General features: G+C 44.9%; 1 protein-coding gene and 1 pseudogene across 1 annotated transcript; both read left to right on the top strand.

Moving 5' to 3' along the window:
* Window positions 1–18,356: 18,356 nt before the first annotated feature.
* On the top strand, window positions 18,357–18,785 carry LOC136511271 (protein FAR1-RELATED SEQUENCE 5-like). The gene has a single exon (XM_066505400.1). The coding sequence runs from the start codon at window positions 18,357–18,359 to the stop codon at window positions 18,783–18,785; it is 429 nt and encodes a 142-aa protein (XP_066361497.1).
* A 158-nt stretch (window positions 18,786–18,943) lies between these two features.
* LOC136511270 (F-box only protein 6-like) lies at window positions 18,944–23,737 on the top strand (annotated as a pseudogene).
* Window positions 23,738–24,662: the final 925 nt, after the last annotated feature.

The following is a 24,662-nucleotide window of genomic DNA, read 5'->3' as shown; positions in this document are numbered from 1 at the left end:
TCTAGCACACATGCATACACTAAACATCACATCCGGCCTTGATGCGATCACATAGAGTAGACTTCCAATCGTGGACCGATACATCTTTTGATCCACCAAGTTGCCACTAGCATCACTATCCAAGCTTCCACTTGTCCCCATTGGTGTGCTAATAGCTTTAGCATCATCCATTCCAAACTTCTTGAGCATGTCCTTGATATACTTGCCTTGACTCACAAATGTGCCATACTTCATTTGCTTGATTTGAAGACCAAGGAAGTAGCTAAGCTCTCCAATCATGGACATTTCAAACTCATTAGCCATCATTTTGCCAAACTCCTCACAAAAATCTTGATTTGTTGACCCAAATATGATATGATCAACATAGATTTGCATTACAAACAAGTCATTTCTAAGCTTCTTGGTGAAGAGAGTGGTGTCAACCTTTCCCATCTTGAATCCCTTAGAGAGTAGAAAATCCCTCAATCTCTCATACCATGCTCTTGGTGCTTGTTTCAATCCATACAAAGCCTTTCTCAACTTGCAAACATGGTTGAGTTTCTTCTCATCTTCAAAACCGAAAGGTTGCTCAATATACACAAGCTCTTTGATGTACCCATTGAGAAATGCACTCTTCATATCCATTTGGTACAACTTGATGTTGTGGGCACAAGCATAGGCTAACAAGATCCTAATTACTTCCAATCTTGCAACCGGGGCATATGTTTCTCCAAAGTCAAGACCTTCAACTTGAGTGTAACCTTGAGCCACTAATCTTGCTTTGTTCCTTATTACTATCCCATCTTGATCTTGCTTGTTCCGAAAGACCCACTTGGTTCCAATCACATTATGATCCTTAGGCCTCTCAACTAACTCCCATACTTGGTTTCTTGTGAAGTTGTTTAGTTCTTCATGCATAGCATTGACCCAATCAACATCCTTCAAAGCTTCATCTATCTTCTTAGGTTCAATGGATGACACAAATGAGAAGTGCTCACAAAATGAAGCTAATCTTGATCTAGTTTGCACACCTCTTGAAATATCACCAATGATAGTGTCCAATAGATGATCTCTTGCAACATTGGTTGGTTGAAGCACTTGCACTTGATTGCTTGCATTTGATTGATCACTAGGTTGAGATGATGAACTAGCCACTTGTCGTTGATCTTGCACTTTGTCATGACTAGTACTTGCTTGAACTTGATCATGAGAACCACTAGCTTGCACATTTGAGTTAGAGAGCACTTGATTCTTGTCTTCTTCAACATCAATCACTTCTCTAGACCTTATATCACCAATGTCCATGTTTTTCATTGCATTAACTAATTGAGTGCCTCTTACATCATCTAGATTCTCATCTTCCTCTTGGGAATCATTTGTTTCATCAAATTCCACATCATGAACCTCCTCAAGAGTACCACTAGCCAAATTCCAAACTCTATAAGCCTGGCTAGTAGTGGAGTAACCAAGCAAGAAACCTTCATCATATTTCTTTTCAAACTTGCTCAATCTAGTGCCTTTCTTCAACATGTAGCATTTACAACCAAAAACCTGAAAGTATGCTATATTTGGCTTTCTTCCGTTCAATAGCTCATAAGGTGTCTTCTCCATCATGGGGTGACAATAGAGCCGGTTGCTATAATAGCAAGCCGTGTTGATTGCTTTGGCCCAAAATGAATGACTCACATTGTACTCACTCAACATTGGTCTTGCCATGTCAATGAGTGTTCTATTCTTCCTCTCAACAAGGCCATTTGATTATGGAGTGTACTTGGACGAGAATTGATGTCTAATTCCAAATTCATTACACAACTCATCAATCTTTGTGTTCTTGAACTCACTACCATTGTCACTTCTAACTTTCTTGATGGTTGTTTCAAACTCATTGTGAATGCCCTTGATAAATGATTTGAATGTTGCAAACACATCACTCTTGTCCACTAGAAAGAATACCCATGTGTATCTAGTGAAATCATCCACAATCACAAATCCATATTTATTTCCACCAATGCTAGTGTATGTGGTTGGTCCAAACAAGTCCATGTGCATCAACTCAAATGCCTTAGATGTGCTCATCATGCTCTTCTTAGGATGTGTGTTACCAACTTGCTTTCCGGCTTGACATGCACTACATAGCTTATCCTTTTCAAATGTGACATCTTTCAAGCCTCTAACTAAATCATGCTTGATCAACTTGTTCAATTGTTTCATTCCAACATGACCAAGCCTTCTATGCCATAACCAACCCATGCTAGACTTAGTGATCAAACATGTTGTCAATTGAGCTTCTCTAGCATTGAAATCAACCAAGTATAGATTCTCATACCTAAATCCTTTGAATATCAAGTTAGAGCCATCTACACTTATAATCTCTACATCATCTACACCAAATATGCACTTGAAACCAAGATAACATAATTGAGCTATCGACAATAGGTTGAAGTTCAAGCTCTCTACTAGTAGCACATTGGAAATGCTCAAGTCATTGGATATTGTAATCTTACCAAGCCCTTTGACCTTGCCTTTGCCATTATCACCAAATGTGATACTATCAATCCCATTGCTCTTGTTTTCATTGATTGAATTGAACATTCTTGGATCACTGGTCATGTGTTGAGTGCACCCACTATCAAGCACCCAATACCTTCCTCCGGCTTTATAATTGACCTACAAAAGAAGATCAATTCTTTTTAGGTACCCAAACTTGCTTGGGTCCTTATAGGTTAGTTACCAAGGTCTTTGGTACCCAAATGGCCTTCTTCTTTGGGCCCACAATTGGTGTACCAATGAACTTAGCCTTCACACCATTGGCACCCTTAAGAAGCATGTAACAAGAATCAAATTTAATTGAGGATACATTAGGTAGCTTGTTCTTGTTAATCTTGCAATATTGCTCTATATGCCCAACTTGCTTGCATCTATTGCAAAACCGACCATTGCCCTTCACAAAGCTAACTTTGGGAGTGACAAAGGATGCCTTGCCTTTCTTAGGGGTATAGCCTAATCCCTCTTTGTTGAGAGAAAACCTTTGGCTACCCAAGCACTTTAGCAAGCAGGCATCTCCACCATAGGCATTGCCTAAGGCACGAGTGAGCTCATTCACCTCCTTCTTGAGGGTCTCATTTTCCACCATTAGTGAGGCATCACAAGAGAGACCATCACTCAAAGGTGAAGTGGAAGTGGTAGTGCTACAAGAAGAGTTAGTGGGAGCAACTACAATGGGCTTATAAAAAGATTCATTAATAAGATCACAAGTTAGTCCCACATCACATGATATGATCACTTGCTCCTTCTTGGCTTCCTCCACTTTGACTTGCTCAATGAGAGAGGAGTGAGCCTTTTCAAGCTTAGAGTGAGCTTTGCCAAGCTTCTCATGGGCTTCCATTAGCCTCTCATGAGTGGCATTGAGCTCATCAAAGGATTGCTCAAGAAATTTTACCTTCTTGCATAATTCTTTGCACTCCTTTCTCTTCATCTCATTGCAAGCGTGCACTTGCTCACACATGTCCAAGAGTTCTTCCTTGGTGTACTCCTCATCCTCATCATCATCATTATCATCATTCCTACAAGTATCACTTTCACATTCATCATCATCACTCACATCATATTTTACCTTGGTAGGCTTTGCCATGAGGCATGTTGATGGAGTGTCGAAGATGGAGAGCTTGTCATTGATGGCGATGCTTGCTAGTGCTCTCTTGATAGATTTCTTATCATCATCACTAGAGCTATCACTATCCAAAGAGCCATCACTATCCCATGTGACCACATAGCCTCCACCTTTCTTCTTCTTTTGGAAGGTCATTCTCTTCTCCTTCTTCTCCTTCTTTTCTTTCTTATCCTTTTTGAGCTTCTTTTTCTCATCCTCATCATTATCACTATTGTAGGGACAATTTGGTACAATGTGATCAGGGCTCTTGCAATTGTAGCATCTTCTCACATATTCTTTGCTTTTGGTGTGATCTCTTCTCTTTCTTACACCATAGCCCTTCTTCTTCATGAATTTTCCCATCTTGCGGACAAAGAGGGCCATAGCTTCATCATCAATATCACTAAGATCATCATCATCACTTGATTCTTTCTTGGACTTGCCCTGTTCTTGGATGATGATGAGCTAGCCTTGAATGCTATACTCTTCTTCTTCCTTCTTGTCATCCTTGTCATCCCCCTCCCTTTCCACGTGGTATGTCTCTCGGGTCATGACATCACCTAGTACTTGGTTAGGGGTAATCTCCTTCAATCCTCCTCTTATGATGAGCAATCTCAACATCTCAAATCTTGGAGGTAAGCACATTAAGAACCGATGAGAGACATCATCATCCTTGATCTTCTCTCCCAAGGCCTTCAAGTCATTTACAATCACTTGCAACCGATGGAACATTTCTAGAATGCTCTCATCTTTCTTCATCTTGAAGCTTGTCAACTTATCCTTGAGAATGTACAACTTAGCACTCTTCACCGCCGGTGTGCCCTCATATGTTTCCTCCAATCTCCTCCACACCTCATTTGGTCTTTCACAATCCTTGATTTGCTCAAACACCTTGGAATCAATGGCATTGTATATGGTGTTGAGAGCCATTGTATTGCATTGCTTGTTGGTCTTGTCTTGGTTGGTGGGGTCATCGGGATCAATGATAGCATAGTCATTCTCGGTCACCTCCCATACTTGATCATTGATTGAACCAAGATACATCCTCATCTTTCTCTTCCAATAATCATAGCATGTGCCATCAAAGAATGGTGGTTTGCCCCCCACATGGTTGAACACAACTTGAGCCATAATTTGACACTGAGGTTGTTAAGCCTTCAATCAAACGGTGACCATGGCTCTGATACCACTTGAAAGGTCCTAATATGGCTAGAGGGGGGGGGTAAATAGCCTATTTAAAATTCTACAAATCAACTAGAGCAATTTGATTAGTAAGACAAATAGCGTAATGCAAACTTGCTCTAGCTCTACGAGGGTTGCAAGTCACCTATCCAACAAATCTAGTTGTAATGATTACTAGACACACAACTTGCTATGATACTACTCACTAAGAGCTCTCAATTCTAATTACACTAAAGAGTTTGTCACAACTAGTTTGCAAGAATATAAAAGAGTGAGTAGGGTGATTATACCGTCGTGTAGAGGGATGGACCAATCACAAGATGAAGATGAAATCAATCACCGAGAGAATGACAAATGGCAAGAGACAACTAATTTTCTCCCAAGGTTCATGTGCTTGCCAACACGCTACGTCCCTGTTGTGTCAACCAACACTTGGTGGTTCGGTGGCTAAGAGGTGTTGCACAAACCTCGTCCACCCGATTGGACACCGCAAGAACCTACCCACAAGTGCGGTAACTCAATGACACGAGCAATCCACTAGAGTTACCTTTTGGCGCTCCACCGAGGAAGGTACAAATCCCCTCACAATCACCGGAGATGGCCACGAACAATCACCAACTCATGCCAATCCTCCACCACTACACCAAGCCATCTAGGTGGTGGCAACAACCAAGAGCAACAAGCGAAATCTGTAGCAAAACACGAATACCAAGTGCCTCTAGATGCAATCACTCAAGCAATGCACTTAGATTCTCTCCCAATCTCACAAAGATGATGGATCAATGATGGAGATGAGTGGGAGGGCTTTGCCAAAGCTCACAAGGTTGCTATGTCAATGCAAATGACCAAGAGTGTGAGCTTGAGCCAGCCATGGGGCTTAAATAGAAGCCCCCACGAAATAGAGCCGTTGGGCTACTAACTGCACTGAACACGGGCCGACCAGACGCTCCGGTCAGATTGACCGGACACTGGACCCCAGCATCCAGTCGCGCGATACACGCCACGTGTCCCCTCTCTTCAAATACTGAGCGCCCGATCCCAATGGTTAAGTGATGACCAGACGCGCTGCTGCGAGGTGACCGGATGCTGGACCTCAGCGTCCAGTCATTTCCAGTAAGGTTCCATTCACGCAAAATCATGACCGGACGCATCCGGTCCTGCTCGACCGGACTCACCCAGCGTCCAGTCACTTAATGTCTCCACTGTGCACCACACGTCAGCATTGACCGAACGCACCCTGCTAGCGTCCGGTCACTCTTTGCGCCAGCGTCCGGTCACAAGACCGAGACGCATTGTCACTGCTGCTACTGACCGAACTCTAAACCTAGCGTCTAGTCACTACACCACCAGCGTCCTGTCACTCTAAGAACCCCTATCTTTTCTGTCTAGGGCGCCGATGGCACCATCGGACTGTCCACACTCTACGGGTGGACACTCCACCGGTGAGGTTTCTAACCCTTGCTCAAATGTGCCAACCACCAAGTGTATCACCTTGTGCACATGTGTTAGCATATTTTCATAAAGCATTTTCAAGGGTGTTAGCACTCCACTAGATCCTAAATGCATATGCAATGAGTTAGAGCATCTAGTGGCACTTTGATAACCGCATTTCAATACGAGTTTCACCCCTCTTAATAGTACGGCTATCTAACCTAAATGTGATCACACTCGCTAAGTGTCTTGATCACCGAAACAAAATGGCTCCTACTATTTATACCTTTGCCTTGAGCCTTTTGTTCTTCTCTTTCTTCTTTTCCAAGTTCAAGCATTTGATCATCACCATGCCATCACCATCGTCATGATCTTCGCCATTGCTTCATCACTTGGAGTAGTGTTACCTATCTCATAATCACTTTGATAGACTAGGTTAGCACTTAGGGTTTCATCAATTAACCAAAACCAAACTAGAGCTTTCAGCTGGCAGGGTGCGTCCGGTCGATCTGACTAGTGTGTCCGATCAACCCGAAAAGCGCCCAGTGAAGGGGTAACGGCTATTTTAGCCCGTGGGGCTATAAATAAAAGGTGGTCTCAGCCATGGCTGGTGCTGAGCACCTTGGGGGACTTTGTGTTCATGCTTGAGAGTGCTTGGGAACCCTCTAACTCACTCTAGCTTGATAGTGTTCATTCGATTGAGTGAGTGAGCGATTCTAGTGCGATTGCATCATGAGGTTGCATCGAGTGGCACTAGATGATCGAGTTGCAAGCTGGTGGTGCTTGTTACTCTTGGAGGTTGCCACCTCCAAGATGGCTTGGTGGTGGTCTCCATCGAAGCCCGCAAGAAGCTTGTGTGGTGCTCCGAAGAAGAGCTTTGTGAGGGGCATTGTGCTCGCCCCACGGGAGCCGCGAAGAGCAACTCTAGTAAAGTGAGATGCGAAGGGCGACAAGTGGTCCGGCCGGGTCAAGTGCTAGAGCTTGTGGTAAGCACTCTACGTGAGAGAGTGTGACTTGTGGGTCACCACTAGCAAGAGGACCGGTAGCAACCTTGGAGCTTGTCTCAACGGGGACTAGCCTGTTAGCAAGCACATGAACCTCTAGAAAAAATCATTGTGCTGTCCAACCGACTTGGGTGACTCACTAACACAGGACTTTCCTACGAAGATAGAGGATGAGATCATCCTCTCCAAGAAATTAGTTAGACAGATAAGCCAGGCGGCGAACTTGTATTAAGTGGACAAGCTCTTAAATTTCATTATGGCCAAACAAATTTTTAGCCCTTCTCCCCTTTTTGTATAAAAAGGTTAGTGTGTTCTGACCCTTTCCGTCATTAAGGTTGTGAAGCTCGGGGTGCGGGTGAACAAACTCTGATCACGCTTGTGAGCAAAAATGTCATAGCTGCTGGGGCGTAGGTTTCTTGCAGTCCAACTAGTTTTACTCAGCGTTTGTTTCCACAACCCTTGCTTCTAGGTCTTAACGTGAGAGAGGGTCGGGTGTAGAGAATGTTTGTCAGGTGGATATACTCTTAAACGCGTACCAACTTTTTTCGTAGTTAAGGCTAAAAAGCTCGGGGTGCGGAAAGAACTTTGATCATGCTGGTGAGCAAAAACACCATAGCTGCTGGGGCGTAGGTTTCTTGCAGTCCGACCAGTTTTACTCAGCGTTTGTTTCCATGACCCTCGCTTCTGGGTCTTATCGTGAGAAAGGGTCGGGCGTAGAGAATGTCTCCTAGATAAATATGCTCTTATCGGCCCCTGAGTGAGGCCCCACCCCCTGCCGTTGTTGGGGTTGGGTGTCACTAAAGATCAGGGAGTTGATAGCAAAACTAATAAGAGAAAGTGTGCGTATATTAAGGGTAAAAGCGACGTAGCTATTCGATGTTCTAGGCGTTGATGAAGACTTCGCCGTCGATGGTCTTGAGCTTGTAGGTGCCTAGTCGGAGCACCTCCGTGATGATGTACGGTCCCTCCCATGGAGGAGAGCTTGTGGCGGTTCTTGTTGCTCTAGATGAGGTGAAGCACTAGGTCCCTAACGTTGAAGGCCCGACCCCGCACTCGACGGCTGTGGTACTGTAACACCCTCAGTGTTACACTGCAAGTTTTCTACTAATAACAGTTCTTGAGCATCATGATTATGTGTTAGTGCATGTGAGAATGAGCAAAGATAAATGTCTTGGCATGAAAAATGATTAACACAATGATACATAAAGAGAATTCAATAGGCATGTTATATCACTTAAGGTTGGAAACCAATTTTTATTAAGCAAAACTGCTATAAAACATATATGTGACACCTTAATAAAGTTTGAAGTACACATTTTGTAGAAGATAGTGCAGCTTTTGTTTTAACAAGATAGTAACACTAGATAACATTTCTAATAGCTTGGAAATTGAATTTGAAGCAAATCCAACTCAAGACTTAGTCAATTTTTTAAGTCTGAAAATAGATTGACAAACCTATGTTTGGTAATTTTTGTAGAGAAATTGGGTTATGGAGTGGTGTTGCATTATGGCTTGTTTTAGTAGCCTAATATACCCTCTAAGGTATAGCAAAGGTGGTTTGGGAATTGGATCAATGGTTTAGGTTTCTCAAGCATTTTAAAATCCATGCTTGGTGTGTTCTCGGGCTGTTTTCCGGGTTGAGCGCGATCACCAGCACCGGGGGCACGACATCGCCGCATCGAGCGTTCTGCGCGCTCGGCTGTTCACCATGGGCTGGTCGGCCTGGCTATGCGGTGCTGCTGCGACATAGGCCCGGTGTCCTAGCGTGGACGTCCCATTCCGCTGCCACGCTACTGCTCTGGTCGCATCACTGGCCACCTCGGGCTACCGCCGCACAGAGCCATGGCTACCTGACTCGTCCCGTCGTGCTGCCCCACCACCTGCTGCCGTTGCCGCGCATTGTTGCTGCTCACACAACCAAGCACAGTGGCCACCTACCCCACGTGTTGCTCCCACCACACATCGCGATGCTACTGCTGCTGTCGCGTCACCATCTTGCTCTCGCCTACTGCTGCACCGCGCTGCACCACTCATCCGCCTAGGCGCCGTGCACGCAGGGCCGGACCGCCATCGCCATACCATTTATGGCACTGTGGCGCGTGGCCCACACCAACCTCGAGTGCGTGTTGTTGGCTAGTGCCTGTCGTGGGCCGTACTGGTTGCGCCAGCTGCATCGCACCAAGGTGCACTCGCCAGCTACCGACTGCATCCTCACTGCCTCCCGTCCTCTCGTTTCTCCCCTGCCCACCTCTATGCTCCTGACCGCCTCTGTTTCCGTCATCACGTTGTGGCCACAGTGAGCCAGGGCACAAGCACTTGCCTTCAATTTCATGTGCCCGTGTATGCACATTGATGTCCGTGTGCCAACCGTCCCCACCCCGCCTTGAATCGAGCCACGATGAACTCCAATTTGGAAGTTTTTCCCCCACCATGCCATTAAGGCCAGGACCAACCGTGGCCGAGGGCAGCCACCCACCGCTCCACCCCTCATCAATCCATCTACACCACGAACTCCGTCTCCACCTCCACTTCACCCAGCACACCTCTCTTGCACCTCTACCGCCTCAACGTAGCCACTGACGTGGTCGCGCCGTCTTGGAGCGGCGCCGCAACCCACCACCCGCACATGGCTAGCCCTGTTCGGGGAACCTCCGGCCAAACCACCACCACAGCCATAACCAGGGTAAGATAGTGATGCTATAGCTCTAGCTAGTTCACCCCATAGTGGCTTAGGGTGGCTGGCATGGCCGTGCCACTATCGCGCATGGCCGCACGCTGTGGTCACCACTTCCGCGAGTTCCGCTGCTCTGATAACCTAGGCTAGTGTAGGCGCTAGGGTTGTAGATGGGAGTCGGCCTGTTAGTGGAGCCAACGCGGGTCCCAGCTGGTCGGCGTGGCTATCCAATGCTATCGCCGTCGCGCTGACACGTGCGTAGGTGGCCGAGGACCATGCCGTTGTAAAGGAGGGAATTTCTGAGGGTTTCGTTGCATAGTTGCTCTCTATAGAAATAGTGACATGGACTGCGGGTTAGTTTGCCTAGAGTTTAGGGGTGTTTTTGCAAGAGTACTAGCACACGCGGGCTTGCTTCGCGTGGGCCGCACCTACGGGCCGCGCGTGTGGGCTACGCGAGATTTGGTTTTCCTTTTTCCAGCGAATTAGCAAATGTTTTTCTAATTTAGTTTTGAGCTGATCTTTGGAAAATTATAGCAAATTCTATAGATGTTCAAACATTATGAAACCAATTTTGTTAGGTTCCTAAAATTGTGCTCTATCTGTTAATGTATTTAGTTCATATATATATATATATATATATATTTGTCGATACCAGCAGCTATTAAATCATTTGCGAGTGTTTAGTCTTATTTAGATTAGTATTTGTAGGAATTTTTATGGCAAATTGGTAATAGCTTTGATCATAAAATTTTTAAAGTAGATTCATTGTATTATTATGTGCTTACTGTAATTTTTGTAGCCTTAGAATAGGTTGAGAAATGTGGTAGCTAAGTACTCCTTGTTGTAGTATATAGGAAATTGTTAATAAGAGTAAGAATATATTTTAGTTGCTAAGTAGCACTTGTAGGTGAAACCCTGCTGGCTTGATGGAAATGATGATTAGATCGATATCTTAGTCATTAGAGCTAGCTTAGAGGCTTAGTAGATGTATTCTTATTTTAAGAACTGTTGTTGCCTTAACATTGAGTGTTGCATCGTCATTGCACGCATGTAGAGAACGAGTTGGTGGAGTTCATGACCACGAGCGAGCAGGAGTACGAGGAGATTCTCATACAAGAGTGAGCCCCGGATATACCAGCGACTGACTTTGCTGACACCCCGCCTACCCAAGGCAAGCCTTGGCACATAACCCCTATTTTGAATAAGCACTGAATATATATATCTGTGATGTGCATTTATGTTACAGTCATTTTATGGAAACCACCTGCATAAATATATCTGTCCTATGAATCCTACTACTACAGGTACGAGTAGCTGCTATGCTTAGGATTTTCGGTAGTGTGAGTAACCTGCCATTACTCATAATAGATGATTATTATTATCACCCATATGATATAATGGTGAAAGGAAAATAGAAACCAGGCAGGGATGTGGTATGGGTATTGGTGGGTGTAAGAGGTTGTGTTCCACGGCCAATGGGGCATAGTTTGGTTACATTGTTTTCCCTATCCGTGTCGGTTAAGGATCGGTCGTTGCATTGGGTTCTAGTCAAGTCACAGACTTATTATTTTGAGCACATACTTGTTTATGGGAGCAAGAAAGGCTCGTTGCTCTCTTGTCATCGGTTCTGGCTCTTTTTGGACCGACTAATTGGAGGCTTTGATGGTGGAGGTCTAAGCACCACACTGAGTCCAGGACTCAGGTGTGGGGGCTTGGAGTCCAAGTTTGGATAGGGACCTAGACCCCTTGATAGGAGAGTGGTGGGTTAGTCCTACTTGTGCCTGGGGTACAAGCGGGCTATGTGTTTCGAGGTACCCAGCTAGGCACATTGATTCACAAATCGCTGGGTAATTCGGTATGATTTCTCTACACTCTAGCACCGTAGTAAGAACCAGAAGATGAAAGATGGTGAAATGGATCTGTTTGCTCAACTCTTGCCAGAAAGTAGAACATATGCTTACCTAGAATGGTTAGATAATGAACTAATCATGACTGCTAATAAGAAACATACGTAAGGATTCACTACTTGCTTTTCGCAAAAGGGAAACCCAGCAATCCAAAAAGCTTATCATATCCTTTGGAGTTAGGAAGTTATTCCCACTAGTCGGGTAAGTCTTGTGAGTACATTGTGTACTCAGGGTTTATTTACCCCTATTGTAGGTGTAGCTTGAAGAGTAGCTGTTGTGTGGAGGATTCTTCTAGTGGGCACAGATGGATCCTTGTATTCTACCGTTAGATGTTTATTTTAATTCCACTGTTTAATTTCTACACTCTGAACTTGGTACTGTAATAATGTATTTCTAAGAACTCTGGTTGTATGAAATGGACTAAGTATTGTAAACTCGTTCTCATTATTGAATCCTGGAGGAAAATTGTGGATTATTCGAGTTCTCCCTTGGGGTGTGCTCGATGGAACTGCTCAAATCTCGTTTTCAGGGTGCTTAGTGTCTGGTGGAAGGCGAGCGCCTCTAGAAGTGTGCTATTTTGGGTGGTTCTACCATAGGTTCCGATGCAACGCTTGTTGGTACTTGGCCGAGCGGAGGAGGGCAACGTCGCGTGCTTCATCTTGCTAGGCTCCTTCCTATGCTCCCCCTTGTTGGAGCTTCCGGACAAGACCGCTTCAAGAGGACGTAGTCCTTGTATAGGTGCTCGACGGGGAAAGCATGGTTCAGGCATGGCCCTTCAAGCATCTTCTCGAAGTGGTCCGGGGTACCCTCGGTGGGCTTCTAACCCCCCTTGCGGTCGGCGGTGGCCATGAGCGAGCCCTCACGCCACTGCTTGTTCTTCTTCTTGTTGGGACGGTTGGAGGCACCTTCATTGGTGTCCTTGTCCAGTTTCGTCTTGCCTTTGAGGCGGTCAAAAATTGCCCCGACCACCTCCTCGCCCGAGGCGTGGCTGGTGGTGATGTCAAGGAGCTCCTTGGTGGTTTGCGGGTCCTTATGTCCTAGCTTGTGAACTAGGGACTCACAGGTGGTCCCAGACAAGAAAGCTCCTATGACGTCGGCGTCAACGACGTTGGGCAGCTCGTTGTACTACCAGGAGAAGTGTTGGATGTACCCACGAAGAGTTTACTCGGACTTCTACCGATAGTTTTTGAGATCCTAGGGGTTCCCAGGACACGCGTATGTGCCCTGAAAGTTTCCCACGAAGATTTCTTTTAGGTCCGCCTAACTTTGGATTCGGTTGGGTGGAAGGTGTTCCAACCATATTTGCGCTAAATCAGCCAGGAACAATGGAGGGTTGCAGATAATGAAATCATCATTATCCGCCCCACTAGCTTGGCAAGCAAGTCGATAATACTCGAGCCACAGTCTGGGGTTCTTTTCCCTAGAGTATCTCGAGATGTTGGTCGATGGTCGGTACCGCAGTGGAAAGACAGCGTTGAGGATGTGTCGGCCAAAGGCCTGAGGTCCCAGCAAGTTGGGCCTCGGGCTTCGGTCCTCGTCACTGTCGTAGCGTCCGCCATGATGAGGGTGGTAGCCATGGCTTGCCCCCTCCCTCGCATCACCGCGAGTACGTCTATGGGCGTCGAGGGGGTCGCACGCGTCACAGTGAAGGCTAAGATGCTCATGCACCAGGACCGTGGTGCATGGCCTGCCGCCTTGCTGCGCTTGGTGGTCTGACACGTCCCTGTTGGGCTGCTCTGAGAGCGCGCGCTGGCTGGCGTCGAGCTCGTGTCGTCGGGACAATGAGCTCTTAGCCTGCTATGCCGCCGCACGCTTGAGTGGTGTGCGAATCTCACAATGGGCCCGACGATCCTCGGCCGTTGCGGGCCTCGGAAGCCCCTAGAGCAAGGCTGCTGTGGTGGCGATGTTCTGGCTTGCCCAGATGAAGTGTGGGAGGGCTTCATCGTCCTCGATGATCCTCCAATTCATGTCACGAGCCATGGCGCGTGCACGCCCATGGTCTCCGTGGTGCTCGATCTCTTGCTCGAGCTGGAGTCGTGCTTCCTCGAGCTCTTGGTGCTAGGTCTTCAGCTGCTCTACCCATAGGCAAGGTGGGGCCCCTTCATCCCTCTCGACCTCGTCGTCGAAGTCATTCGTTGGGGTAGCTTCTCCCACGTGGATGCTTTCGACGTGTCCCTCGGGGGTACCTGCCATGAAACATTCATGAGAAGGGTGATGGTTCCCCCTGCTGGAGTCAGAGTCAGAGGGCGACCCTGATTCTCCTACGAGGAGGTCGTGGAAAGATTTCGCAACATATTCGGTCATCCCCACGAACTCATCGTTCATGGGGGATGGAGGTGTGCGTTGCGCCATAAGGTGGCCAACGGTCTCTGCGGCGTTGCGGAGACTAGACGGGAGCACTGTCGAGGCGCTCTAGATGAGGTATTCCAGGGAAAGCGACTCTCCCCTGGCCAGCTGTGTTATGACATTGCAAAGGAGAAGGTGAGGCGGCCTAGGTCCTGCCGGGAAGGTCAGGGTCCCAGGAAGGCATCGAGCTGGCGCTCTAGCCTCCTGTAATCGAAGTCGAGGAGCTGGTCGCTCCCGGGGGCACAGGCTTTCGGTGCGTGCAGCTACAGCTCCTCAAGCGCCTCAGCGGTTGCGTCGAGGCCTATGGAGTGGAGAGGTTGGACGGCGATGGGAGCCTGCATCAACTCTCCCTCTGTCATGACGATGAAGTCCAGGTTCCTGAAGCGCACGTGCGCGCCCGGGACCCAGCTAATGCCGTGACTAGCCATCCGAGGCCTGGTGTAGACGTCGAGATGCGCAAAAGGCCCCTACCTGGCGTGCCAACTGTCGGTGTTTCGAGTTACCACCAACGGGTAAATTTCTAGTATTGCGCGTCTAGCTCAGATGGTGTGCTTAGAGGACACGAGGTTTATACTGGTTCGGGTTGAAAGTCTCTTCGTCCAGTTCGTCGTTGTTGCTCATGTTACTAGCACTGAAAGTTTGTAGTAGGGATTATAAATAGGCAAGAGAGAGAACAGATCCCAAGTCTCTGATGGAAGAAGTAAACGGATGCTGAGAGCTCGATCGCTGCTTAGCGTGTGTTCATGTGTGTTTATCTCGTGGTTCGGTCTTGTATGGATCTGGATTAGATCGGATCTTCGATGGGTCGATCAATCGGTCCTGAATTGGATCCCTTTCATGGGATGCCCTGCTTTCCCTTTTATAGGCCAAGGGAAAGCGTGGGTTACAACGAAGGAAAAAAGAAGAACGAGAGAGAGAAGAAGGACTTCAGGATCGCCGGGTCCTTCTTCTCCTTCATGTGGGTCTTGCCGATCCTGTAGATGTCAATAGGGACAGCTCCACGTCGCGACCCTGTCCGTTACTGGCGCCATGCGTAGGCATCGTCTGCCGGTCATGGCGTTCCATCCCGTCCCGGCGGACATCGTGGTGAACTAACGCGCCTGTCATCGTTCGTATGAGGGTTATGCAGAACAGCATCGGCACGTCCGACGCTGTTCTTCATGTGAACCCTCAGGTATGGCCCATCATGGCCATGGGTTACATTGAGGCGTGCCAGTCTCTTCGATGGTGTCAGAGTTTTGACCCAGGCCCATACGCTTATAGACAATTAAATATGCATATAGCTTAGAGTTATTGCCACAAAATGATGGACTGTTTCAGTGCATATCTTCTAAGAGAATAGTTACATCAAGATGAAACTGTTTCAGAAGCATTTAGTTTTCCTTTTACATGCTCAGTAAAATAGCTATTTCCCTTAGCTAGTACCCTTTCTTGCTATTATAGTTGTTATCGTCTATTGCTATTTTCTAGCTTAATCTTGGGCTATTATATAATGCTCTGTCTTTTATTTTCCATGTGGTTTTCAGTAACAGGCTAACAGAGCTCCATCACGATTAACTTCCTTAATGCAAGCTATGCCTTGGAACATAATGAGCAGCTAGCAGCTGCCATCTGAATAGCCTAGTGAAAAGTACACAGAGGTGTTACATTATGAGCAGCTTCAGATACTTACAAGTACCACATGCCTTAGCTTATTCCATTGGAAAAAGAGAAGAAGAGCAATAGAAGTCATGAGGCAGCCAAAAAGCAGTGACATGTACTTACATGAAAGAAGTCACATTGCAGAGCATCTAGCCAGTTGATGTACACTCCTGGCATTTCAGTATTGTGTAGTTATGTCTTATGAAGCTATGTATTTTCTCTACACAGTTCTGTAAGTGTACACATGTTTTCTAGAAAAATGCAGCTGGAGTCTATTCCCATTTGTCTACTTCAAATTTACTCCCTCTGTTCCAAATTATGAGCCCTTTTACAGTACTTGAAATTGCCTCGCGTTGCCTCCCATTGCCTCCACAAAATATTAATTATCATCATAAAGGGTATGTTGGTCATTTCACGTGCCTATCACTACTCGCCGCGCCCCCTCCCCGATCCGCGCCCGACACCGTCGTCCCAACTCGCCCTCGCACTCGGCATCGCCCGACGCCCCGACCCTGCACGCGCTGTCTCATTCACCAAAGCCGCCACCGCCACCGCCCTCGCACGGCGCCGCGCCGGCCTGCCATCGCCCGCACTGCCCTGCTCTTACCCTAGCGACCGCTGCCCTGCTCTCTCCCTCCCTCTAGCCGCCGCCGGAGCCTCGTCGTGACGACGGCCCAGCCGCGCCACTGCCCCCGCCCCCAGCGCGAGGGCCGCGGTGGTCGCCTCCGTCACCGCCTTCGTCGAGTCCGCCGGATTCCCACGCGCCCTCGCCGCCCTCCAGTCCGACGCCAGCTCGAGGTACCAACTCCCCTGTAATCCGATCATATGATTACATTACTCTATTTCTGGTGTTCAGAATATATTTTAAGGTTCCGTTCCGTGATGCTCTGTTTTCTTTATGTGCTACTATGAGCATTTCTGGTTTCTCCACCGTGGTCGATGGTACAGTAATCGTCAATTATCATTTTTAGTGTGGTATATATTGTTCTTGCAATTTTTGATGTCTGCCTGCTGATTCGTGCTCATTACATAGATTAGACTACTATGTATAGTTTTCTGTTTCTGATAAATCATTATGTAGATTAGACTACTATGTATAGTTTTCTGTTTCCGATGAATCCATGTCTAGCGTTGTAGATGAGATGAGTGGTCCTGGTTTGTGAACTGAGGTTTGGATTCAGAAGTGGAGGATCTCTCTGCATGTCAATATCCATTCACTGATTTTGATGCATTAGACCTATAGTGGTGGATTGTTAAGAGGGTGCCCTTTGTGCTATTATTGCTTAATGTACTCTCTTGTAAGTAGTGATACATGTTGTCACTTTGCCTTTGTTCAGAGAGTAATCTGCTAGTTTCCCTTTTGTTTTTTTGCTTGCCTTTTAAGTGAGTAGTCTTCTTTGGCAGTAGCTCAACATCCTTCAGGTTCTCATTACTTTATCATTTGTTGAGTGTTCCTAGAAAGCTCTCAAATTTGACAAGTAAAAATTATGTGTCGTTTATTATCTAATACTTACTTAAAAATGCGTTTGTCTCTTTCCTGCGCTTTTGGTACTTGGTAGTGTGTTCTTTATATAAATACACTTGACAGAAGTCATGAGAAATCACTTCATGGTTTGGAGAGTGCATCTGCAGTGAGTGAATATACTTTCATGTATTGATGGAACTGAAATTGCGGTGAATGAAGATCTCTACCTGAATCTGAATTCAATTTTATCGAGCAAACATTTGGGAGATTAAAACTCAGTAGTTTCCAGTCCTGTTTGGAAGGCACAGAATGCTCTAGTAGTTTTCATGATTTACTTCAAAATTGGTACTTCTAGAGCATTCTTTGTTCAGTAATACAGTGCACCTGCCTACTTCATTAATTGTTCAGCCTAGCTACTTCTTTCTTTGCTTTCTTTTTCATGACTTCAATAGTGACTATCAACACTGCTTCTATTCTCTTGGTATGCAAGGCTAGGTATATATGTCACAAATTGTTATGACAAGGGACTGTTCAAGAATGAGTTAACACACAACACAATCATTTACACTTGAGACTTGTGCTAAGTATTAACATGGTTTCTCACTTTATTAGAGGACTAGCAGTTTATTGTTTATATGTCTACTACTACAGACTTGTTAACTGTTCTGCTGGTGATATAAGTTCTGCATCCTTGACAAATTGGTAGAGTTATTTCATCTATTTGTGTTCAATTAATTAGCATAGCTATTGCTTTTCCTCCAGTTGTGGATTCACTTGGTGTTAGTGAAGCTTATTGATGTTTTAGTTATGTGATTATCTTTCCCTCTTGTCGGGGTTGTCTTGTATTATTTTTGGATATAATAGGTCACTGCTCATGCACCTTGGCTGGTTTCTGTTACACCTTGGTGCAGCTTGTTTCTATTACACCTTGGCTGGTTCCAAGTTTCTAAATGCATATAAACATAGGCTGCTGTTTTAGAACATGGCAGGCTACTGAAATTTGAAACTTCAAGTGCAAAGTGAATTTCAATAATGAAAACCTATGCATCCTAATGAAAGCTTCATTTTTCAGGAGGAAATGTTGGATGATGATTCTTTGCTAGAGTACAGTGAAATTGTTATGAAGATGTTTGGCAGTGAGGACGACGGATTTGAGTTTTATAACAACTACGCTTATGAGAAAGGATTTAGTGTGAGAAAGGAATACTACGAGTGGGACAACGGCCACAATGAGAGGACCCTTCAGAAGTTTGTTTGCAGCTATGAAGGTTTCCGCGCAGAGAAGGAAGTGAGGAGGGAGATCAAGAAGCGGAGGCCGCGGAATATCACTCGTTGTGGATGCCGTGCTCAACTTGTGATTGCACAGGATCCGAACACAGAGCAGTGGTATGTGAAGGATTTCATCGACGAGCACAACCATCCGATGATGGAACCAGACCTTGCTTGCTTTCTGCATTCACATAGAAGAATCAGCGATGATCAGAAAGCAGAGATTATGCAGCTGTAGATTTCTGGGATCCGCAAACACCAGATAATGGATATTATGGTTAGGTGGTATGGTGGGTATGATAAGGTTGGATTTACATCAAGGGCCTTTACAATTTCTACCATCGCAACAAGGCAGAGACACTTTTCGGTGGTGATGCTCGAGCAATCATCAGTTACATGACAGAATCGAAATGTAGAGATCCTGATTTGTTTTTCCAGTACAAGACTTATGGGAGAGGGCACCTGACGGGACTGCTCTGGTGTGACTTTCAATGTCAGATGGATTATAGAGCGTTTGGTGATGTCATCGTGTTTGATGGCACGTACAAAACAAATCGATACAACCTGACCCTTGTTCCTTTTGTTGGGGTGAATCACCATAAAAGCATGGTTCTTTTTGCCTGTGGAATTCTTTCTCATGAGGATACTAAGTCGTATGTGTGGCTGCTTAGGTCATTCTGTGATGCCATGATTCAGAAGCATCCAGTTTCTATGATCACCGATGGAGACCGTGCTATGCAGAAAGCAATCAGTATTGTGTGGCCGAATTCATCGCATAGGCTATGCGTATGGCATATTGAGGTGTGCATTGCGCATAATCTTCACACCCAGGATCTAAAGGATAAGGTTAGGGGTTTTCTTTATGATCGTTGCTCCATAGAAAAGATTGAGAGGAAATGGATAGCATTCTTCGCAAAGGAGAAAGTTACAGATAAGGACTCTTGGCTGTACCAGATGTATGAGATGAGGGAAATCTGGTGTGTGGCGTATCATGCTGGTAAGTGCTACTTAGGACTGAGGAGCAACCAGCATAGTGAGAGCCTACACTCTAGGATTCAGTTTAATCTAGATTGGAAAATGACACTGTTAGAGCTGATACAGCATGTTGACCACTGTCTTTCAAAGTTGCGTAGTAATGAAGTGTATCTGGACTTTCAAGCAAGTTCTAAGCCATGCTTACAACCAGATGCTTCAACTATTGAGAAAGTGGCTGCGAATTTGTTCACACCAAGTGTTTATTTTGCTGATGTGCATTACAGTGTAAAAGCAGCCGATAAGTGTTATTGGATTGAGACTATAGATGGCTATGATATTGTTGAGTATATTGTTGGAAGGGTTGATAAAAGGAGACAAACAATACTATGTGAAATGTGAGATATGCGTTGTTGAACGCAAGCTGAAGGAAATTTCTTGTTCTTGTCTAAAGTTACAGTCCCTTGGAACCCAATGCTCACACATCTTCTTTGTATTGGGTCGTCGAGGAGAACACAAGCTTCCAGACTGCAGTGTTTTGGAAAGGTGGACGAGGGGGGCCAAGCGTGGATTTCCTCCTATAAGGAAGAGCGCCATGTATGACTATTCCGATAGCCTATAGAGGTACCATGAGCTACACAATATCAGTCAAACGGCATCCTTCGTAGCATCTCAATCACTTGAAGCATATGGGCGGCTGAAACGCGTTCTTCATGAGGAAGCTGCTATGATCCCTCCAAATGGAGGAGAGAACGGAGGCAAGAGGTTTGGTCCTGTGCTGCCGCAAGCCCTGGATGTTGATTCTGCAGATGTCTTTGATCCCATACATGTGCCTGGCAGAGGGGCCCTGAAGAAAAAGTTGAAGTCAGTTTTAGATAAATCTAAGAAGAAATGTACCATGTGTAAGGGTGAGGGTCACAATCGGCGAACATGCTCCAAGAGAGAAGAGGTAAGCTAAGTGTAATGTTCATCAAAGCTGAAAACTGGCTGTCTGTGAGGCATGTGTACTTATGGGTAATGTTCCTCTTCATTTGTAGGAAACAATGCTCCCTAAGGATGTGCCAGATATATGATTTGCCAAAGGTAACTAAAATGGCCTAGTCTTGTGTAAACACTACACTATTTAGCACGTTTGCTTTCCTTGTCATGTGAAACCCATACCCTTGCTGTTTGCTTCCTATGTCTGTTGATTGTTCTCATAGATTTCTAGAACAATCCTGTACAATGGAAATGTGTGCTGCTCTGCCTGCGAACGAAGCATTTTTATCTGAAAAGCCATAAGTTGAGGAATATTGCTTTATACTGCTTATTCCTTAAAAGCACCTCAATTTGATGCATCTGCTTCTGGATGGTTCTTTGTTCACAAGTTCCTAAATATTTTCTGCATTTTTACCTAAAAAGGTGGAATTATCAAGTTCAGTGTTATAGCTATTCTTAGGCATCTGCATGATACACCTAGAAAGCAATATGACGTGTATTCGATATCTGCAACTGCAATTATTAGCTGTTGCTTTCTCCTTTTTTGGCTTTTGAGCAGAAAAGATCTCAGTGAAAGCAAGATTGCTCTTATCTGTTTACTTGAACACTGCACATTGTTGTATCATGCTTTTGTTTGCATATTCCTTTCATGTTCTGTATTCCTAATTGAGGCCTGTTGGTTATTGATTAAGATTATCAGTTACTAGTTACTTGATTAGCGGAACCTACTTATCCAAGATTTTCTATGCTTGGAGTATTGAGCTAACAGGCAAAATTCATGATTGCAAGGGCTTTCTGTTATTGTCGTTTCAACCATAGATAGCTTTCAGGGGAGGAAGAGAGCTAAGGAAGAAGATGAACAGTGGCTGGTGCAGCTGGGGCGTTGGATCTTGATCCAAAGGCTGATAACATCGCCTAAAAGAAAAATGAAATTTTAAGCACCTGAAAGAAGATGTGAAATTTTAAGCACTGCATCTGGCGTTGTAGAAATGTAACGTTATCATGCTGTGATGCATAGAATAAACTAGTTTTTAGTGGCGATTTGACATCCCTTAGAACAATAACTATGAATCAGAATTGGTCAGACATTGTGAGCAGTTAGTTTGCTCAAATATTCATATATGGTACCTGCATCCTCAGAAATCAGATATGATCAAGACATGTGTAAGTGCATCATTTGATCTCATGGTAAAAGCATGAAGGTAACTAAAGTAAGAGAAAGAAACAATCTTAAGTCTTCAATTGGGAGATGCATTGCAGGCCGAGCCAAATGGTATGACAATTGCCTGAATGTCCTGACCACGGAAGCATTGGCTTGCCGTGATGGAGTGTTGTTTGCACAAGAACTTGGCATGCATTTTTGATATGCAGCTTTCATACTTCTGTATGCATTTTTGTCCAAAACAATGTTTCGAATGGTAAACAACTAAACTGGGGGTTATAGATTGTATTATGCCTTTTCTTTTGCAGTAAACGAATCTTGTCCGTACCCTCCAGACTAGTTTTCCCTTGAATAAGATGGACTAACTGGGTTTATGAATATCTTACAGGTGGTATTTACTTGACTTCGAACCAGGGTTCAAAATTTCGGCAAAATTTTGGCAAAATTTCACGAAATTTGGTAATTTCGGTGGTGGTCGAAAGAAAAATCCGAAATTTTGTAATACACTAATACATGTGTTATATAACTTTAGACTCAATTTTTTATTGTTTATATTGCATATTTTTTGTATTCAATAGATGTGTAGTCATAAATCATACTAATATTTGTTTAGATTTAAATGTTTTTTTAGAAAAAGCATACTTCATGTGCTAGTCTCTAAAAAAAATTCGCCGAAATTTTGGCCGAATTTCACGAAATTTGGTAGTTTCGGTGGTGGCCGAAATTTTTGCAATACCGAAATTGGAAACCCTGCTTCGAACATGGTTCAATCAAGGATGATTATTGTGGGGGAAGGTCTGGATACAGCTCAGAATTACTGAAGATCATGGAAACTAACCAATCTCCCCTTCGGAAACGACCACGGAGAGATCGAAACCGTGAAAAGCACCTTCCTCAAACAAAACTAAAGTAATGCAACAAGAGATCTGGAGAGATTTCCCTCAAGATCTTTTTGAAACAGTCATTGCAAGGCTTCCAGTTGCTGCAATTTTTCGATTCCGCACTGTCTGCCGAAAGTGGTCTTCTCTTTTGGGCTCAGACAGTTTCTCTCATCAGTACTCTGAAGCTCCACGTGGACTGCCATGGTTCTATACAATCACCCATGAGAATGCAAACAACAATGTTGCAATGTATGATCCTTCACTGAAGAAATGGCACCACCCATCCATTCCTCTCACTCCTATAAAGATAGTTATTCTAGTGGCATCCGTGGGTGGCCTTGTATGTTTATTGGATCTAAGCCACAGGAATTTCTACATTTGCAACCCTCTTATGCAATCACTCAAGGAGATCCCACCAAGATCAGTCCAGGGATGGTCAAGAGTCGCTGTAGGGATGGTGTTGAATGGAAGAAGTTCTAGTGATGGCTACAAAGTAATGTGATTAGGAAATGATGGGACTTATGAAGTCTATGACTCTACAAAGAACATGTGGTCTTGCCCTAGAACTTTTCCTCCGGGCATCAAACTTCCACTTGCTCTAAATTTCAGGTCACAGACTGTGGCGGTTGGCAGCACGGTATACTTCATGTGCGCAGAACCAGATGGTGTTTTGTCATATGATGTAAGCACCGGGATTTGGAGGCAATTTGCCATCCCATTGCCACTGCATCTGACTGACCACACACTTGCCGAGTTCCAGGGAAGGGTTATGCTAGTGGGTCTACTGTGCAAAAAATGCAGCGACCTGTGTCTGCATATGGGAGTTGCAGAAGATGACTCTCCTCTGGAAGGAGGTGGACAGAATGCCAAATATCTAGTGCTTAGAGTTCTACGGTAAGCACATGAAGATGACATGCCTGGGCAACAGTGGTTTGCTCATGCTCTCCTTGAAGGCGAAGCGTATGAACCGCCTTGTTACATACAATCTTTTGAAAAGGGAGTGGCAGAAGGTTCCTGATTGTATGCTACCATGCAGCCGCAAAAAGCAATGGATAGCATGTGGCACAGCATTTGATCCGGTCCCCTGCGCCTTGGCCTGACATGGAATTTACCATCTTTGGCCGAGCACGTTAATATTTTAGTCATTTCATATCATTGGCCTATCTTTAGATAATATTTCTATGTTGTTGTGACAAGTTCTGCAAAACCACATCACTGTGGTTTGTTTTGTATCACGCCAAAGCAATCAAACCGTTTCCTTTTATTACCTGCTGCTACTTGGGTCAGTGCTACATCAATTGGGCAAGCCGACCTGAATATGTTTCATGGAAGTAAAAAATGGAACGCCAGGTATCTATCTGTATGGTCATGGTTTTGGTATGTTTGGTCTGTGTCCTGTTAAGCTTGTAATCTTTCTGAACTTGCAGTTACCTGCCCAGAACTGAGTTTATTATACAATAAAGACGGGGATGTTAATGTTTTGATTCTGGTGCATAGAGATGTAGTGGTGCTTGTTATTACCATGAAAATATCCGTACTTCTGTTTCAGGCTGCCTACAATTTGTGTGTTACCTAAAGCTGTTTTGATGCCTGCCTGAATTGTTCGCTGCAGCCTGCAGCTTCGTATGTTTCCAGTCATTCTGAAATCTACATTCGTACACTAGCCCCCATGTCAAAGTTTAGGTTTCTTATGTTTCTTATATGTAATGTAGATGCAGGGATATTTGGAGAAGCTTCTTGATCCTCGTATCTTATTGTGTTCTAAAATCTCTCGCTACAAAGCATAAACCGTATACGATAAGATGTAAAAAAACTCAAACGGCGTAAAAAAAGGGAGTGACTAATGTCTAGATCTCTTGTATCACGCAGAAAAACAGATATCATCAGGCATCTTAGAACACAATTACAAGCAGAAAATAGATTCAAGATCATAAGTACAAAATAGATTAGAAGCTCGCAAACATGAAGTTTGTGCATGAGCAAGCCATCAACATCCCTACATCTACCTCATGTGACCAAAAGTCATACATCCACCACTTGTAACCAAAAGCTTAGCTCACTAACACCTAAAGCTCACTGCTCAAATTTCACTAACAGTGAGCTCACAGTCTTATCTCTAATA

This window comes from Miscanthus floridulus, chromosome 16 (genome assembly GCF_019320115.1).
Source record: "Miscanthus floridulus cultivar M001 chromosome 16, ASM1932011v1, whole genome shotgun sequence".
NCBI lineage: Eukaryota > Viridiplantae > Streptophyta > Magnoliopsida > Poales > Poaceae > Miscanthus > Miscanthus floridulus.
This window is presented reverse-complemented; position numbering and strand designations above follow the sequence as displayed.